The sequence below is a fragment of the Lytechinus variegatus genome, chromosome 7 (assembly GCF_018143015.1).
Source record: "Lytechinus variegatus isolate NC3 chromosome 7, Lvar_3.0, whole genome shotgun sequence".
NCBI classification, from domain to species: Eukaryota; Metazoa; Echinodermata; class Echinoidea; order Temnopleuroida; family Toxopneustidae; genus Lytechinus; species Lytechinus variegatus.
In genome coordinates this window covers 34,439,731-34,461,114 of record NC_054746.1, presented here as the reverse complement: position 1 = coordinate 34,461,114, position 21,384 = coordinate 34,439,731, and the positions used below count along the sequence as shown (strand labels likewise).

Below are 21,384 nucleotides of genomic sequence, written 5' to 3'. Positions count from 1 at the left end.
GGTTGCTTCATTAAGGTTAACAGATATACGCTGTGAACATGGTAGATGCACAGCTTTTTTTTAAGTTGTTCACTATATCTATTATTTCATTCCTATGTACTGGTACTAAAAATAAAGAATTAGGGTTTGGTTGGTGAATGAAATCCGTAAATTTCTTTTGTGTTAATGGTATATTGTCTGCAAGACTTTTTTTCCAATTTGTGTAAAGTATCGATGAAATATATCAGCTATGCGAAAAGAATAATGAATTTCAATATTATTGTGCTTTATTGTTTTTATGTGCGCTTTCATGCTTTGTTTATTTATGGCAGTGTTTATGTTTTATTGATGTCGTGTTTGAAACGAATTAATTGGTTAGTGAAATATTTTCTGTTTTCACTCCGCAATAATTTAGTGAGGGTATTTTTTATATGTAGTATATTTACGATGTGACTTTTCTGAGCGATTCAATTTATCGGCATAATATAGGTTGTTTTTGCGATTTATTGATCGTAATATTGATTTCGATATCGAAGGAAGTTTTGGACTCATTTCATAATTATTACATTTACTGACCAATGGTACATGTCTATTTAAATGTGAAGTGAACATTTTCATGAATATATTATATGCTCATAGGCGGATCCAGGGGGGCTGAGGGCCCCCCCCCCCATTGGCGGAGCAAAAAGGGAGGGAAAAGAGAAGAAAAAAAGAAGAGGAGGAAGACGAGTGAATAAAATAAGATGAGGGGAAGACTTGGAAAACTTTAATGTCACTACATAAAATTTCGCTCGCGCTTCGCGCTCACATTGCCTTTTGTAGGTGATTTTCATTTCTTGTTCAACATGGAGTTTAACTATCAAGTTTGAAAGTCAATATACAAAACATATTTCACCGCGGATCGAAATCAAACTTTCATTATTTTGTGTGATATACAAATTGATTTTTAAAAAGTGCTCTGTAAAAATTTCGGTTTTATGGTCTGAATATTAACATTTTCTGCTCGCGCTGCGCGCTCTCAAATTTATCAGGTACCTATTATTTTCGTGTATTCCATAAAGTTTTCAAAATATCCCTTTTCAGGTCTAATTGTCAAAATATATCAGCAAGCGCTGCACGCTCGCATTTTGATTGGCGAGTTATGTATGTCTCAATATTGATTATACAACAAACTACTTAAAATCCCTTTTTCATGAGAATGTATACAAAACTTTGGCTGGCAATTTGCGCTCGCATTAATGGTTAAAAACATATTAACTGAATAGGAAGATAGTCATTATTTTCATATGATGACATGTGATAATAATGAAAAATGTCAGCTCTTTATTACGCGCGATCCATATCCACCTCACAATTTTCCTACAAAGTATAACTTCTGAAGGTTTCCATGGCGAAGAAGATAGTGTAGTAGGTTTCACGGTACACCATGTATCTTTCTTGGGCAAGTGTTGACGACCAAGAAAAACAAAAAGAAAAGAAAGGGTGGTCCTTTGAAAGTGCTTGAAAAAGTATAAATGTTTAAGCTCGCTCTTCACGCTTGCTTTGATTTTCATAATACAATATATTTAGAATGCCTAGATATTCAGATACTCAACTTGTTCTCTATTTAAATCATTATCCAGTTTCGGATCACAATATACCAAAAACTTTCTGTTCGCGCTTTGTGCTCGCCGCTTGAAGGAAGACCCACTATTACTCATTCTTTTCATAATTTACAAAACATGAATAGAGGGTATCATTTTTTAGATCTAAATCTCGATTTTTTTTTCGCTTGTGCTTCCCTCTCGCATCAATTGTTTAGTTATAGAGCTATCATGTTCACGATTGATTAAAATTTTGTAGAAATGTCAATCTAAATCTCGATTTTTTTTTCGCTCGCGCTTCGCGCTCGCATCAATTGTTTAGTTATAGAGCTATCATGTTCACGATTGATTAAAATTTTGTAGAAATGTCAATCTAAATCTCGATTTTTTTTTCGCTCTCGCATCAACTGTTTAGTTTTATAGCTATCCTGTTCACGATTGATTAAAAATTTCCATTCTTTATGTAAAGATGTCAATTTTTTCAGCTCGCGCTCGCATTAATTGATTATTGAAATATGTAATGTCTTCATGGCTAATTGCAAGTAGTCCTTACCACTGAGGTACCTTTTCGATCAATTCAAAATGTATATAAAAATTTTCTTCCTGCACTTTGCGCTCGCATTATTAATGTAGGGAAGATCCCCAATTAATTATCCTTTTCATGATTTACGAAACATGGATGGATCGAGTGCCTCGTTCAGCAGGTCTAAATCTCAAAATTTTCCACTCGTGCTTCGCGCTCGCATCAATATTGTTTAGATACATACCTATTCTGTTTAAGTTACAAAAGTGCTTAGAATTTCCATTTCTTTAGGTAAAAAAGTAAGGGCACGATTGTAGGGGCATGATCTGGTTTGGAGGGAGCTGATATCAGTGGAGGAGAAGGATTACATAACATGTTTGCGATATGTGAGTGTGTCTGTCTCTTCCCCTCTCTTCCTCCTCTCTCTCCCTTCCTGTTTAAATGAATGGAATTATAAAGGACCAGGCGTATAATATTCATTGAAGAGATTTATCATGTCTTATTTGTACCTGTTAATGATATTCTTTGTTCTTTGATTTTATGATGAGTATGAAATTATTTATCAGTTTACAGGCCCGCATCCAGGGGGGGGGGTTCTGCTGTTCGCCAACAGAAAAAAAAGGAAGAGAAAAATCAGGAAAAGGTGAAAGGAGGAAAGGAAGGAAATTGGAGAAAGAAAGGGAGGGAAATAATTGGAAATTAAAAAAGTTAAGTATGGGGCTACATTTTATACATAAAAAACGCCTTTTGCTTTGCGCTCACATTAGGCCCTACCTTGAGTGCACGAGATAATAATAAACTAAAGAGGATAACATGGGACTTAATTAAGTCAACTTGCTAAAATCTTTATTCTGCTCGCGATTCGAGTTACATTGTTTTTTTTTTCCAGCGAGATGCGAGATTTGTTCATTAGCGTTGAAATAAATTTTCAGCTCACCCTATGCGCTCGCATTATTTGACTAACGAGATGGGAGCTAGATAACGTATCCTTTTCCCGAATTCAGCATAAACAGCTCTTTTGAATCCCCCCTTTACAGGTTATAGGCCTGCATATATTTTCAGCGTTTTGCATTTGCACTGCGTTAGGTATAAAGATACTCTTCGTCCACATGAGAAAATAATCAATTCATGCTTCACATTATTATGTTTAATGAGATAAATAGCTCGTTCTTTATTGAAATGACAAAAAAGTTACACCTCCCACTTCGTGGTCTCATGATATTTAGCAAAATACCCATCTTTTTTATTATTTCAAAAAGTAAATAAAATGTCCCCATCAACAACATCATCATCATCATCATCACCACCACCACCACCACTATCAACGAGTAGTGCAGGAAAATTTGCAGTCTAGCGCCATCTGCGAACTTTATCTGTTCAATGTTATTCAGATATTATTTTCCTGGAAAGTGAAACTTTGCAACAGCATTCAGGCCTTAGAAGTGGGCAAATTTGCCCTAAATTCTACTGACGGAGTGTGGAAATGGCGCAGACTAATGTTGGAGATACATTGATGGTCAGGCATGAACTGAAACATGGTAAGTATACTTAATTTTCGTAAGAAATTGTAAAACATGGTCAATTATGTGGGACCTCTTCTCCAAAATATTATTATGACAGGCACTGGTTTCGTATTCGGTACGGTATACGGTACGGTACAGCGCGTCGCGCTGCTGTCGCGGCCGGCGCCGGTAGAGGAGTTCGCGCTGAACTAACTCACTGTAGGCCTAAGTCAGTGTATCTATCGGTGGGGGACGGGACAACTCGGACCACGGGACATCTCGGACCGCGGGCCGAGTTGTCCCACCCAGTACGAGATTTTTTTTCCACAAGTTTGCGTCTATTTTTCCGTAATTTCGAAATTTCTTGTAAAGATTTTTTAGAGATATGGTCTGATGGTAATGTTCTTCACATTTTATTACTTTTTTTTCGCTGAAATAAAAAAAAAAGTGTAATTTTAGGCGTTTTTCGACAGCTCGCGATTCCCATAGGCGCGCGTGTATTAACTGTGTCGGTGCTCGGCTCGGCCCCGCTCAATAACTGACTTGATTTTGTGATCATTTCTCCTCAAAGTACCACTTTTATCGCAGAAGATGGACTTTGTTGTATTCCATTACCTCCATTTTCTCATCACAAGGATAAAATTTGGTGTATTTGCACGATTTTGTTCAAGTTTTTCACCTTTTTCTCTCTGGTCGCAAGAAGCGAACAACCGATGAACGGTCCGCTGCTCTTCATCGTAATTCTCCGTAGCTCGGCCGCCTAAACTGGCGGGGTGGGATTCAGACCGAATCCACAATGGAAGTGGGCGTGCACAGCAAAGAGCTGAGTTTGACTGAGTGAGAGAGAGTGAACTCGAGTTTGAAGCTTGGCAGTGTCGTATAGGCTCTGCCTTTTTTGTAAATATATATTTTTCAATTTTTTCTATATTGATTTTCCCTGGTTTCGAGCTCTAAGATTGTAATGATATAATCATGCTTCAATTTCTTTGACTGAGTGTGACTATGGTGTGGATGTTTGAGTTGCTCAAAAATATTTTTACGTGGGTGGGGGCTCGGGGCGATTTCACTCTTGCCCCCGAAATGCGAAAAAAAAATATTTGGGGTGTAGCTGTGTGGGCATGCCGGGCTGAGGGTAGCCCTCAATAAAAAAATGTTTTTTTTGGGGGGGGGCTTAATTTTTCACTTTAAATTTATTATTTTTAGGCCTATTTTTTGTACATTTTATTTTTCATATTGAGTTTCCCTGGTGTAGAGAGTTGAGTTTTAAGTTGCAATAATTAATATGCTTCAGTTTCTTTGATTTTGAGTGTGACTGTGGTGTGGATGTTTGAGCCGAACAAAAAATACGTGGATGGGGGCTCCGAGCATTTTCACTCCTGCCCCCGAAATGTGAAAATGTTCTAGGTGTATCTGTGTGGGCATGCCAATTTCATTTTTAATTTTTATATTGAGTTTCCTTTGTGTAGAGAGCAAAGTTTTGGATATAGGGTAAAAGGGACGATGTGAGGGATGGCGATGATAGCATACCGGCGATAACGAGGGATGGGCCTTGATGAGAGGGACAAGGAGGTGAGAGATGGTGATAAGAGGGATGAGGATCTTTGATGACTCTTGATGAGGGGGGGGGGATGATGAGAGGGACAAAGGGAAAGAGATGGAGATGAGGATGTGAGGGATGGCGATGATAAGGGGTGGGCCGCGATGATAAGGGGTGGGCCTTGATGATGAGAGGGAAGAGGAGGTGCATGAGGGATATAGATAAGAGAGATGATGATGATGATGACTCTTGATAAGAGGGGTGCATGAGATGGTGAGAAGGACGAGGATGTGAGGGATGATTATGGGAGGAAATCGGGGGGGGGGACGTGTCCCCCTACCAAAAATAGGGGGACACAATACCAAATGTCCACCCTACTATTTTTCTTCATGGAGAACAAAATAATGAATCATTCACAATTGAAATGATACATGTGTTTAGGACTAAATGACCTTTTATTATTGAAAACCCCCTCTTTTTTCTTGTCAATTGTTTTGGGGTTAAAAATTACCCTACATTTGGGCGATAACCTTTTTTTGAATGTTTGTCAACTTTTGCAGCCTGTGGTCCCCTCTACCTTTGCGGACAGTTTTGCGCCCAAGGGGATGATGATAGGGACGAGGATGATGGGGAGGGATGGGGATAAGGTGAATAGCCGGCAGAGATAGATTTAAGAAGAAAAATCCGTCCCACGAATGCCGCCATGTAGATTCCGTCCCACATAACCCAAAAATATGGCTTGATTTTTGTTCAAAATCATGTCATGTGATAAAAAATCATATTAGGCCCTACAAGTATTTTGGTTACATTGAAAGAAAATAGGGGTAATCCTTTTTTCCAATTATAAATAAATTAAATTCTTCATTCAATAAAAATGACGAATTTATGATTTTAAATTTAATTTCTTTTACATAGCATGTGGTTTTTCTTTTTGATTAAATTCATTTTATTGCTTTATTTTTCATCACTGTGCATGTCATGATTTTTGTCTCACCTGGATGGCAGAGTGAGACTATAGGCGCCGCTTTTCCGACGGCAGCATCAACATCAAATCTTAATGCTGTCATTTAATAACCAAAGGTTATTAAATGACAGCATAACTTATATCACTGAACATCCTGCAGTGAGTTCCAGGTCACATTATCAAGGTCAAGGGTCATGTAAGGTCAATGAACTTTGGCCACATTGGGGGTATTTGTTGAATTACCATCATATCTCTTTAAGTGTATTGGTATATTTCATAAGACATGGAAATAAGAGTAACCCAGTATCACTGAACATCTTGTGCGAGTTGTATATAGTAGTTTTCAAAGTCAGCACTACTGTTATATTGAATCACGTGATGCAGGTGAGACCGCCAGAGGCATTCCACTTGTTTTATTGTAGAGACTATACTCTTTCTCGAGAAAAAGAAATAATAAATAAATCATTTAAAGGGATGCTCCGGGATGAAAATATTTATATATGAATAATGTAGACATAGCAACATTCACATATCAAAGTGCTTATTTCATAAAAATCTGATAACAAATAGCGGGGTTATTGAATTCAACTTTAAAAAATTAATCTAATTTCACATAATAAAATACAAAGAACAAGTGAGGATATGACATCATGTATGAGGTTGCTGATTAAATATCCATGAAGAAACGCCAGACCTGTTTCACCAGAAAAATACAAATCATTCTTTAAAATGCAGCGATATTGTTTTTCCTTATCCGATTTTGATCAAATTTTTATTGTTTCTTTGCTCAAATCATATCATTATCAGCCTCGGGTTCCGCATTGTCACTTATATATTTGAATTTGAATATATAGCTCATTAATCTTGCCACAATTTGGTCCAGTTGTTCAAATTATCTAGTAAATACAATATATTTTACTAATTGCAGAAGCTTGTCTTAAGAGTCATTGAGAAGGTGATCATACTTGCAACTTGCATGATTAATGTAAATATATACCAAAAGTCAACAATTTTCTAACTGGTACAACTTAAATGATTTCATCCATACATGATACAAGGAACTAGAAAATGTAGATTGGAAAACAACACTAGGGCAACTTAGTGTTAGATACAAATTTCACTTTCTAGAATGGGTGAAACAAAAACAACATCACTCCAAAGGAACTGCAAAAATTATTTGATAAAAACCAAACCCTCTTCATAGTTGCTATTTGCAATATTGTATTGACGACTCTTCTCCTGTTTTTAAAACCCAGACAAGAATGACTTGTTGTTACCCCCCCCCCCCCCCCTTGTACCTGTCATTTTTTTTATTTTCCCTCTTTTTCTTTGTTTTTTTTCTATTGATCGATGTTTCATTGTTGAGTATTGTCTTTTTTTATTCCAGTAATAGAATATAAATTTAATTGAAATGAGAGTGATGAACATAATGAGAAAGGGAGACAATGATAAGATAAGAATGGAGATAAAATATGATTTGAAAATATTACAATTTACAGAATATAACATATTATTTTCTATTTATTCAAAGTTCATAATTCATTTTTATTCAGGTTTGCATTTTAAATTCAAACAAGTTAATTAGGTGATGCATTTTGGAACAATACTAAATTAAATACATTTTACTTGAATAAACAATAATTGGTAAAAATGCAAAACATAAAACTTATTTAATTTGGTATTCTTTCCTCCTGTAAAAATTAAAACTAAATAATATGGACATAAGTTCTAGTGGCGAATCGAGGGAGGGGGCACATTCGCCCCCCTTAAAAAGTACTGAAAAGGCAACTTACAACAATTTTTTTCTTTTTTTTTTTGCTTGTCAAATTTTTCCTGAGAAAAAATTACTGTGATTTGGCAGTAAAGACCTTTTGTCAAAAATTCCTAGACAAAATGCCCCCCGGCCCTGTAGGGAAATTTTGGATCCGGCCCTGATTATATTTCAAATGGGAATAAGACTGAGTGGCCTAAAACTTGATTAAAAAATATTCTAAGCTGTAGGGCAAGGCTTCAGTCTCCAAGCTCACGACTGTACAAGTATGTCCACTTCCATTGGCAATTGTGGCTGAATTCCATCCCGGCAGCCTGACATCCACCCTTGAGACCAAGAAATGAAATTAAAGAAAGTAAATCAGTTTTATTTTAAATCCTGTAAAAAATACAAATAATTAATTTAATTAAAAATCAAGCCCCCAAATAAAACATTTTTTTAATTGATGGCTACCCTCAGCCTGACATGCCCACACAGATACACTTAGATCATTTTCACATTTCGGAGGCAGAGTGAAATCGCCCTGAGCCACCACCCTAGCTCGTAAAAGTATTTTGTTCGACTCAAAACATCCACACCACGGTCACACTCAAAGTCAAAGAAATTGAAGCATATTAATTATTGCAACTTAAAACTCAACTCTCTACACCAGGGAAACTCAATATGAAAAATAGAATGTACAAAAAATAGGCCTAAAAATAATAAATTTAAAGTGAAAAATTAAGCCCCCCCCCAAAAAAAAACAACATTTTTTTATTGAGGGCTACCCTCAGCCCGGCATGCCCACACAGCTACACCCCGAATATTTTTTTTCGCATTTCGGGGGCAAGAGTGAAATCGCCCCGAGCCCCCACCCACGTAAAAATATTTTTGAGCAACTCAAACATCCACACCATAGTCACACTCAGTCAAAGAAATTGAAGCATAATTATATCATTACAATCTTAGAGCTCGAAACCAGGGAAAATCAATATAGAAAAAATTGAAAAATATATATTTACAAAAAAGGCAGAGCCTATACGACACTGCCAAGCTTCAAACTCGAGTTCACTCTCACTCAGTCAAGCTCAGCTCTTTGCTGTGCACGCCCACTTCCATTGTGGATTCGGTCTGAATCCCACCCCGCCAGTTTAGGCGGCCGAGCTACGGAGAATTACGATGAAGAGCAGCGGACCGTTCATCGGTTGTTCGCTTCTTGCGACCAGAGAGAAAAAGGTGAAAAACTTGAACAAAATCGTGCAAATACACCAAATTTTATCCTTGTGATGAGAAAATGGAGGTAATGGAATACAACAAAGTCCATCTTCTGCGATAAAAGTGGTACTTTGAGGAGAAATGATCACAAAATCAAGTCAGTTATTGAGCGGGGCCGAGCCGAGCACCGACACAGTTAATACACGCGCGCCTATGGGAATCGCGAGCTGTCGAAAAACGCCTAAAATTACACTTTTTTTTTTATTTCAGCGAAAAAAAGTAATAGAAAGTGAAGAACATTACCATCAGACCATATCTCTAGAAAATCTTTGCAAGAAATTTCGAAATTACGGAAAAATAGACGCAAATTTGTGAGAAAAAAATCTCGTACTGGGTGGGACAACTCGGCCCGCGGTCCGAGATGTCCCGTGGTCCGAGTTGTCCCTGATTCTATCGGTGTAGGCCTAGCCCTAGGCCTATTCAATTCAATTTCATTTATTTTCCCTTTCAATCTTTTTACATTTACAATGATAAGTTCAATATATGGTAGTGGATCGTATTACCGAACACTTTTCATGAATTTGATCATATCAAACACATTCCAATAAAATTCACCATAAATACACAAATACCTACAAAATATAAATATGCAGAAATTTTGCCGAAATTGTTTTTCATTTTTACGACATCAGCTTCCAATCGGACCCCTCTTCGCAAGTGAAATATTTTTGGTCACTTGAAAAGGTATCGTATTACCGAACGTGTCTTTTCTATGGGAAAAGTTGGGAAAACAACAGTCACTGATGAGCTATTTTGACCATATTTTATTGTTTTGAGGATATAAAGATTTCGAAATTGTGTTTTTGATAATTTTTGATAATTTTTCTATTTAAGTTCCCTTTGGAAGGAAGTTGCAAAGGTTTGAGGGTATTTGATTTTTGATTATTTTCTGACGCATATGATGCGCGCGTTCGGTAATACAAGGCCGGTCGGTAATACAATCACTCACTATACATATTTACAAAATATAATGGCATTTTCGTGATCCAAGTCCCGGTGACTCGGATCCACGGACAATTTTTCACAATGTAAAACATGTCCTACCTCTTGTAGTTGAGTGTCACTTGTCTCTTTTCAGTCTCCACTTTATTGGCGTAATAAATCAGAATTGCATCTACTTCTTTTTAATCTCTATTGCTTTAGTTCGTAAACTAGTACTTTTTTTTATAAATAAATCATGATTATATTCATCTTTTTATGCTTCTCACAAAAAATTTGCTTTATTTTGTCTACGTTTTTTACTAGATCTAAATATATCAATAGGCGCTATCCCTCTTCAGTCTCCATTGCTTTATTTCGTAGATTCCTAATTTACTAAATAAATCAGAATTGCATCTTTTCAATCTTTATTTATTTTGTTAACTAGCACTTTTCATAAAATTCAGGATTTTATTTATCTTTTTTATGTTTTTCACAATATAAAATTTGCTTTATTTTGTCTACGTTTTTACTAAATAAATCAATGTAGACCCTATCCCTCTTCAGTCTCCATTGCTTTATTTCGTCGAATCATAATTTACTAAATAAATCAGAATTGCATCTACTTCTTTTTAATCTCTATTGCTTTATTTCGTAAACTGGTACTTTTCATATAGAGAAATCAGGATTATATTTCATCTTTTTATGTTTCTCACAATATAAAATTTGCTTTATTTCGTCTACGTTTTTTAATAAATAAATCCGCCCTGAGTATCCCTCTGAACAGTCTCCATTGCTTTATTTGTTGATCCCTAATTTACTAAATAAATCAGAAATGCATCTACTTCTTTTTAATCTCTATTGCTTTATTTCGTAAACTAGTACTTTTCATATAGAGAAATCAGGATTATGTTTCATCTCTTTATGTTTCTCACAATATAAAATTTGCTTTATTTCATCTACGTTTTTTACTAAATAAATCCGCCCTGAGTATCCCTCTGAACAGTCTCCATTGCTTTATTTTGTTGATCCCTAATTTACTAAATAAATCAGAAATTGCATCTACTTCTTTTTCAGTCCCAAAAATTTAGTAGATCGCACTCTTTTAAAGAGAAATGCCAGTAGTTGCAGTAAACACTGATTTCAAGAGAAAGTCTGTAAAACCAGGCTTAATTGTCAGAATATAATCGAGGATCTAGATCTGGTACACTTACTTAAGCTGAACTTTGTGAAATCTTGAAATCTACGCTGAAAAATGTGCACACTGAAGATCACCAACACAGATAGGCACACGTGGAACAGTGTATTAATATTGCTGGAATAAAGACTCGAAGGAAGTGACCGAATCCGCGCTTATTTTGCTTATTTCTCAGCAATTACACAATTTCTTCCAGAATCCTTTGGCACATATTTTTTATTCATACAAACAGACACTTGGGTGGTCATTATATCAGATTCTGTCAAAAGTCATTTTGAGATCGTTTTCAAAACTGGAATTTATCTTTAAATTTACATCTTTTGGTACAGTCATAATCTTGTTGCTAAATAGCATGTAGCTATTTTTTTCTAGGTTAAGAGAGAATTTGTTAGCTGTTATCCCATTAGAAACATTTTTTAGTTCGTCATTGAATATTTGCGTCAATTACTCTGGATCGGGGTGCAACAGAAATATATTAGAGTCATCAGCGAAAAGTATAAATTGAAGCAATCTAGATGACCTATCAATATCATTTATATAAGTAATGAACAAAAGTGGGCCTAGAATGCTGCCCTGTGGAACTCCACAAAGGACAGGTTTACATTCAGAAATATTACAATCAAGTGAAACAAACTGAATGCCCGGTTAGATAATTCTTAAACCACTTTAGTTGTTCCCCTCTAATTCCATAATGAGACGGTTTATAAAGGAGAATGTTATGATCAACTGTATAGAATGCTTTTTTAAAATCTAAAAACAAACCAATAGTATTCTAAGACTTGTCATAAGCTTTGGCAACTGTTTGAAGTAAAGAAGTATTGCATGGGAAGTGTATGAAGTATGATTATGAATTAGGAAGGTTTGGTTGGTGATAGTGTTTACTGTATGATGGGGTGATCATAATTTGTGCACATTTAAACAATTATTATGAAGTTGATTTTAAATGAAAATTTCTCTCAGTTCACACAAAATTAATCGAAATTATGACATAAATACCTAGCCTTTAGTTTATGATATTTATCGACCGAAGCAAGTATTTTACGATTTGTGATATTTACCGGTCGATGCAAGTATTTTTTAAAATACAAGTTGGCAGCTCTACACGCGTGTGGTATCTAGGTATCGATAACAAAGATGGCAAAATGGTGACGTAAACAGACTGGGTAAATAAACGCTCGTGCTCTTATTAATTTTTAAAAAATTTACTATTTATTGAATAAATATATACAAACATAAAATTCGGGGGGTAAATATTGTTTTGGCCCATGTAGTTTTGGCTCAAAACCCTAAGTAAAATTTGTGATTTAGGTCTAGTTTCAGCATGGGAAAACCTACGTTGTATATAGACCAATGCTATCCTGACCCAGGCTCCATGGGGAGTAAGCCTACGTAGAGTATAGTAGATTGATTTTTACTCTCCAGGAGCCTCCAGGCTATATTAGATGGAAGGCAAGAAACCAAAGTCAAATTCGCTTGACAGAATTATAAAGTAGGTCGAGGATTTCGATTGTATCACGATCTCAAAATTCCAAAGCGATTGACTAGTCACTTGTGCGTGCTCGGCTGAAAAAGTGTCATAAAAAATATGACCTTTATTTGCCACGATCTTTTGCAAAGCTTTAGAAAAGAAATCAAGCAGACAAAGGTAAGATAATTATCAGATGGAGGTTAAAATGCTATAAATTCAGTTGGTATCACATTTTCATATTTGGAGACCTCTGCTTGCAAACTGGCAATTTCTTGTTGCTTGTCGAGAAGATTGGATTTTCTCGGAGCAGACGCAAAAGGTAACAAAATTCGCCAATGTTTTGCCAATACTTTCACAATTTGAGACCTTACCTTGAAGAAAATTACCATACTGAGTAATTTTGGGTCGTTGTTTTTTGTTGGTGACATCAGTTTTTCAAGATATTAATTAATTAGATAAAGAGATATTTGACCTTGCGCAAATTAGGTAATGCACGGATTAAGGTCACACCACCATACTGTTGTGTTGTGTTGAGAGTCAGTGTGGAAAGGCTTTTGATTCAAGGAGCTACATGTGAATTGAACCTTCTTGGTTGAACCGACATAGATTAAAAGATGCAAATTTGATCTTCGTCACATACACAAAAGGTTCAGTTCTGGACGCAGGATCTTCTGTTCCTCTTTGGCCATCTCCTGGTGATAAACAGTGACGTCTGAAGAATTGGCGCGGTCCAGGGGAGGAACCTTAAAAATATAATCAAATTGTAATTCTGCATTACGCCACCAAAAATCAATCCTCTTTTCAAATCGTTATACGTCCTAAGAGTCCACTAAGTCCTGCCTCAAGTCTTGCAGGCAGCTTTACTCAGGCGATGGTTCGTGTAGGCTCCACTACACTTCACTACCGCTACAGCTACCAGTGAAAAAAACAGTGACACTGTTTCGCTTTTTGGTTAAAAAAAGGCCACACATCATGTAAAAAATTACCGTAATCGTACTCTACAGTAGCAATGCCACACTGGCCGCGGAACACTAACTCTCGCGTTTGACAGCACAAAAATTCCCATCTGAGGCCTCTCTATTTTGCCTTCATTTAGAGGCTAAATACGATGTATAAAGAATTTAATTGAAATAATACAGAAGAAAAACTTGTAATTTTCGTTATTTCAAATGTTAATTCTTCGAACCATGGTCATTTTCAGTAAAAAACCCCAGGTTTTCATGATGTATATTGGGCATATTATCACGCTGCAGAGCATGTTTACGGTAAAATGAAAACCTGGCTTTAACTTTCAGGTTTGCAGGGTCAACAACAATCATGAATTTTGAGGGACATAGACTGTGATTTAAGCTGCAAGATGGCTTCGAACAAAGCTAAGATGATGAACTGTATTTTTCCCCAAAAAATTCTATTGTTTTGCCTATGATTGTCATTGAAATATTAAACTAACAATAGGAGTAATTTTAGGCTAAATTTGATGTATCTTTTAGGGCTTACAGCTCGAAACTGACCCCCTCAATACATATTAAGAACTGTGTTTTTAGTAGTTTGCAATGTTCTCTGTCAATTGCTACTAAACTTGCGGCCAATAAATATGGCAATGAGAACTGCGAAAGACAATGTTAAAGCCATGTCAAACTTTTTAAGATGAATTTCGATAGTTGGAAGGGTAAAATGTGCCCTTTCTGACGGAAATGCGAAATGCACTTAGTTCCACAAATAGTAATTTACTGGGTGTTTCGGGCTATTTCAAGATATGCTTAACATTTGTCAACTCTTTCCTTTAAAAATGATTTTATTGTAACATTTAACTGTTGGACATGAGTTTGATGATGATGATGTATTGTGAATGGATTGAAATGGATTGTGAGACTGATAGCAAATTAGAATTTTCACGAATAAGTTAGAAGGGGGGGGGATCAAATTTCATTGCCCCCTTTATCTATGATTTTCCCCAGGCCAGGAGTTGAAATATATTTGGAAAGTAGAATAGAACTGTATATGTTTTTATAATAATAGATTCAGGGGGCAAGGCCTTCATACATTTTGTTTTTGGGAGGGGGAGAGCCATGCAGGGAGGGGGGGCCCTCATGATCCAAGCAATTAAAAAAAATTGGGTGTGGGCTACGTACTTTGCTGAATTTGCAATATATGTCACAGTTGTGGGGGCTTGCTTTCCTAGTTACGTGAAGACGGGCGGATCCAGGATTTTCCAAAAGGGGGTAGGGGCACATTTCCTGAGGAAAAATTTGACAAGCCCCTCCAAAAAAAAAATGTAAAAAGGCTTTCAATCAAATGTAACGACCTTTCGTCCACAAAAAAATTTCACAAGCAAAGTCAAGGATTGATTTAAGTTTAGAAAGTTTTGCACGGTTGTGGCCTTCTTTCCCTTTTTTCTCTTCTGGATTATATTTTCAATCCTTCTTTCAGTGAAAGGGAATTATGAATATACCAGTTAAAGTTAATTCTAAGTATTCTGTACATGTTTACATACATGTTATTGTTTAATAATTTTTTTCTATGATTCTACTAGTTTCTTGATCTATATATGAAGTTACAATGTACATGTATTTGTCAATTTATGATTTCATATCAAGTATTTAATTGCAGTTTGTCAATGTTGATGTCACTGAAAGAATCAACTAAAATATTCCACGGGAGAAATCACCCCGACCCTCTTAAATTGTTTCCTGCTCAATAGCAAGTGTACGTGGATGATCCAGAACCGAGGGTAGGGGAGGGGCAAAAAAAAATGACCTGGATCACCTAAAAAATGGTCAGATGTTACACATAAATTTAGGCACTAATTCCCACCCATTCACATACACATCTAAAACAAGTGTGACACCGCAGCATATATTTGGCACTTTATATTTATTGTGACATCAAAGGCATGCATTAATTTATGCATATGATTTGCATAAACATAGAAATTGTGTTTTAGAGTTTCTAGAACATATGAAGTTATTATAAAGTGTACACTATTTGTTTATGAGGTGTCAAGATTTTGTTGACTTGTATGGTACAATTAGTATGCCTATATTGTATGCTATACAGAGGTTTAAATAACTTAGTCAGGTGATGATGAATAAAGGGATAGTTTCACTGGCATAAAGATGAGGATGAGTGGGCTTTTGGGCCATTACCCCAACATAATTTTTTTCAACAAGAAAAAAAAGAGGAAGGGAAAGAAACGAGGAGGAAAGAGTTAATTACTGTTTTCTGAATATTACGCCAAAATGTATCCAAAATTATTTTTTTATATTAGAAAAGGCAAATTTTTGCTTGCACACTTCGCTCGCTTGCATATTTTAAAATGTTTCCTCCACCTGCCATATCTGCCCACTCAAAAGTTTTGGCTCATCATGCCACTGTAATACATGTATGTTAATTTTCACATCTGTGTCAACTTATTTTAGGCCATTCAAATCAGGCATGTTAATCTTTTGTGTCACCTGAAAATAGGGGCATTAGCCTGGCCAGGGATGTCTAAATAATATAGGCCTACATAATATCCTGTATGACTGTATTATTTCGACTGTCTAAATCTGGTCACCGGACTCCTTGGCTCTGTAAGACATACATGTAGGTTTGCAGTGGATAGCAAGTATGAAAGTGTGCAAAATACAAAATGTGCCTAGGAGCCCCATAACAACAAACTAGATTGGCCATTGGTATTAATTTTAATTGATTGCAACCTTTTTTTGTTCCGGATCTTTATTTTCTTTAAATGTTATTAATCCCTTTTGGGGTCAAAGGTCACAGAGGTGAGTGTATCAACTTTTGTTATAAACATAGATCAACCTGTAGCAGTGACAATGATCTAGATTATTATAGGGTAAGAAAGGTCAAAGATCAAAGAAGTCTTTTGTGTTTTTTTGTCTTTCCTGAAAGAAGTTCATCAGAAACCTAATAATTACTTTTCCCCGCTGGTCTGTTAGTCTATTGGTATTTTGTTCAACCTGTATTTCTGCATCAATTATGTTGACACTTAGGACATATGATTCTCGGAAAATACCACAAGTGTCTTCATGGGGATGATGGAGTCAATGGTCATCAAGGGGTCAAAAGGTCAAATGGTATGAGGTCATCCCTTATCTGAAGTTTTTATTAAACTTTCTCTCATTTCTTTATTTCTGCATCAGTTATGTTCATACTTTTTAAAAATGATCCTTGTCTAATACCAAATGTCTGTTCATTAGGATGATTGGGGTCAAAGGTCATCTACAGGTCAAAAGGTAAAATGGTTTTAGGTCATGTCCATCATTTTTTTGCAGTTTTTGTTCAATTTGCTCTCGTCTTTTTCTCCATCGATTATGACTACACTTGGTACAAATGATCCTTACACTTCTTATTTCTTTATTTCTGCATGAATTGTGTTCACACTTGGTACAATACAATCCTTGGGCAATACCCCATGGGTGTTCATGAGGATGATAAGGTCAAAGATCATCTTGGGGTAAAAATATCATGCATATTTTATTGATCGCGAAATAGGCGAGACTCATGTATAAAATGTCATTCGATGAAATTAAAAATCTTGATTCATGCATACACGTGGGAATGACAATCTGATTATAATTTCCAATATTTGACAATTTTAGCAGTAAAATGAGCAGGCCTACATGTTTTATTCTTTTGGCAATGGCGGACAACATGGGGTAAAATCATATGGGGTGGGGGGAGGGGCTCGGCGCAAAAACACCCCAGCAATGCTCAAAAGAGCACCTGAAACTCAAATGGCAGCCCTAGAAAACTACATTCATTGCAATAATTATTTTATGTTGGATATTTAGGCAGTAAGTTGTGAAAGGAATAGCCCCCCAAATAATTTTGTTTTGCTTGACAGACACACACTGTAGACTGTGGGCAGTGAAGCACTCATCCATGTGTCTTGACTTAGGTATTGAATGGTAAAAATGTACACTCTAGTGTATTGAAAGGGGAAGTTCACCCTGACATACATTGTAAAGTTAATCTTGATAACAGCAGGTCAAATTAGAAACAAAGGTTTGGTTTAAATTTGTCCCAGAATAATCAAGTTACATACATGTATACATGTAGGCTTACTCTCATGTACATGTACATATACATGTTTATGATGTCTCAAAATTAAAACTGGAAAAAAAATGCGATCATACATGTATCTTGGTTCTACTTTGTTGGATTTCCCCCAAATCACCAAATTTCTGCATTCTATACTAAAATCAATTTAATTTTTATTAAAATCAATTTCATTCTTTACTAAAATTAATTTAATTCTTTACTAAAATTAATTTCTTTACTTAAATCAATTTCTGCATTATTACTTAAATCAACCTTCTTCCTCGATTCTATTGATTGATAATAGACTACTGTACTTTGGTGTTGAAAGTGCAATTGTGCAAACTGTATTGCTATTGTGGTTTTACATGTAATTGGTGTTAAAATTAATGCATGTCTGGTAACCAGACAGACAAGGTTGCCAGGTGTAAGGTCACAACATGCATGTAATTTAGACTGTACATGTGAGCATGGAGAAGAATTACACTGTACTCTGCAACCTGATTCACATTAAATGCAAGAATCATACCATAATAGAACTTGCTAATCCATCAAAGATGGAAGACAATACCGACTGACCTAGGAATACTGGCATTCCCAAGGGCAACATGCCCCAGGCCCCTGGGCCAGAGCTAGCTGGTATTACAGAACCCAACCAACCAGAACCCTTGGAGTCCCTGGAAACAGATCCCAAACAATATATCGCGCCAGTTTGGTTCTAACTGGTCACTTGATCCTGCACTGTCTACATTGAAGCAGGGGACCCTAGAATTGTACAGACAATAAATACAACCCTGGGAAAGTTAGGTGTTTTCCTGCTTGCTTGCTTATGCTGTTTAGTGCATGTACTGTGCTAACGGCAACAAACGTTATATGGTTTTTGCACAATCATATCATATCATGTGTATATATACACTGTTTAGTCGATTGTGTGTAATGCATGTTATTGTGCTTGTGATTTTGGGAAATAATGTAGAATAACATGAATACATATAGGCCTATAAAAGTTGACCTACATGTACTTGTACATTGCAGATAATGGAATTGTTGAAATTTTGCTATAAAAATATAGTGAAAATATTGTTAGTAGAGTATTATTCCCCCTATTTTCTGCTACAAAATGAAAAGTTCTGTTTCAAAAGAAAAACAAATCATAGGGTGTATGTAGGGTCTACATGTAGATCTGCTACAATTACCCTGTACTCTAAATTTGATTACAGGTTTTGCAAGAAAAATGCTACTGTATCTGCACATTACTTGTCCACATGTCAATATCCTGAAAAGAGTTTAACCTCAGTTATACATTGAACAAAAAAAGACGTACCGGGTACATGATTTATACATTTTTTTTCATTTTACAAAAATCATATTGATGAATAAAGATATAAGCAAATAAATAAATTAATACTGCACACTGATAAATGAATGAATTACAGGAATAAATAAATAAATTGATTAGTGATATATGAATAGATAAATGAATAAATATTTGATGTATTATAACACGATGTCTATTCATTTAATAAACTGTAAACATCCTTTCCTAATTTGATCAAATGTTTGAAGATTGCTAATTAAACTGGGTTCCAAAATAAACTTATCAAACTTCACAAGCACACAAATTCCACTCAGTCAAAAAAAAAAAATTGACACATGCTAACTTCAATAATCTCTACTAAACACATGTTAAAAATTAAGAGATTGGTTTAATCACAAAGAAGCTGTATCCCCTTAAATCAATTGGTTCCAGAATCCAAAACGGATAGATAGCTACAAGAGCTACTTTATTCTTAATTCATAATGTTTTAAAGCATTTATTTTAAATTGTGACAGACATTTAGAAAGTGTGGACTAGCTAGCCTAAAGCAGTCCTTCCCAGTGAAGAATGTCACATGATATTGCTTAGTACTATCAAGTTCATTTATTTATTGTTTTTCAGAGTTGAGTTGATATTGGTTCCCATGGCAGCAGTGTATTTCAGCTCCACCCATCTGTTTAGTCACAGATGTGATGAGCTCACACTATCTTTACGCTAGGGTCTTGTTTCACAAAAACCTAAACTACATTTGTATAAAAAGTACTAGAATTTTATGAAAGATCTGCATTTGGCTGATGAACAGCACTACATGTGCATGTGGGTATCATGAACAATGTTTTCTGGATGCACAATGAACATCAGGCATTATTATTATTTATAGGAAATGTAAAGGGGATCTTTGTGTTTTCCATGGCTGTTAATATGTAAATTGTTTGATGATGTTTGGAGGATTATTGAATTTTAGGGTGGAATTCTTGTTTTTAAAATGATCTGTCATTTCCTATATTGATTTTAGGGTAGAATGGGGGTCATGTGTGTCCTTCATTGAAAAATGTCTTTGATATTCAAGGTTACATGTATTTATGGCAACAGTATAGACTTATTTATTATTGTAGTGACAATATAAATGCTTTCAATAGGTGCTTTCACAACTTCCCAATCGGTATTTATAAACACAATCTTTAGGTGCATGTAACAACTTTCGATTTTGTGTGAAGTATCACATTATTTGATGGAATTACTGTATCTAACATATTCACTGGTGAAGATGCACTTTGGTTTTTGGCTGAGGAAAAAATATAAGAGTAAGTAAACTCGGTTTGATGGAAAAACCACATTTGATGTAGACTATATCTAGTCTACAGTTCAAGAACTTTACTTTCTTTTATAGATTACTGGGTATTTAATCTTTAGGCCTGGAAAAAATATTTTAATTCACATAGGCCTATATATTTTTCTAATGGGGCAGATGTGAATAAGCTTCTGGTGTGTGTTAAAGATTGTTAGAAGACATTGTACAGGAAGTTTTTATTCGTGTCAGTGTCATGTGCTACATGTAAGTTCATATGGCCTGATCTCAAGGATTAACTACTTTTCAAATTCCCTATCCAATTAAAATATGGCCTAGTATTGAAGATCAACTACTCTCCTGAATTCCCTATCGGCAGGTATTTTGAAATGTTCAATATTAGGCCTGCAATTTTCTGGTTTTATATGCCACATGTGGCATTGGAATGTACAAGTTTATTATAGGCCTAAGGGAAACTTCCACTTTTCCTGTGGTAATTTTGGTGGAAAAGAGACACATAGATTAGATAATGTGAAAAGTAAAATCTTCATGTTACGAGTATTCCAAGACTTTTTGTTTATAATTTCCTCCTTTTTTTTGGGGGGGGGGGGGTAGTGAGAAACCCTTACCAGTTTACTTGTATGGAAAAAGTTTAAACATGTAGACCTACATGTGAATATGGGATGTCTGTGAATGTGATCTCTCCTGACTGAGTTTGAAAAAAAATACATGTAGGCCTATACAAGTAGAGAACAAGAAAGAAAAATGAAACCAGATATGTTTTCGTCGATTGTGGTTATTCTGTGGCATGAAGGGTCTTGTAAAGGCCACAATGTTGACAATTCCTTGTAATAGAGTAAATAATTCTAATGAAATATTTCCTTGATTGTTTACATACTGTATGTACATCCGTGGTATTCATGTTGATTATTTCCGCCGTTCCCATACTATAACATCTTATACCTGAATAGATGGATTTAATGTGCACATGATCTCTGTTTTATTCAGTATTGTTTATGAGTACATGTATGAGATTAT

General features: G+C 35.5%; 1 protein-coding gene across 1 annotated transcript in view; it reads left to right on the top strand.

The window, feature by feature from the left end:
• Nucleotides 1-3,473: 3,473 nt before the first annotated feature.
• Nucleotides 3,474-21,384, top strand: part of LOC121419097 (ribosomal protein S6 kinase alpha-5-like) — a 72,940-nt gene continuing 55,029 nt past the window's right edge. The window contains exon 1 of the mRNA XM_041613408.1: nucleotides 3,474-3,623. Coding sequence (XP_041469342.1) covers nucleotides 3,569-3,623 — 55 coding nt within the window. The 5' untranslated portion in view covers nucleotides 3,474-3,568. The remainder of the gene's footprint in view (nucleotides 3,624-21,384) is intronic.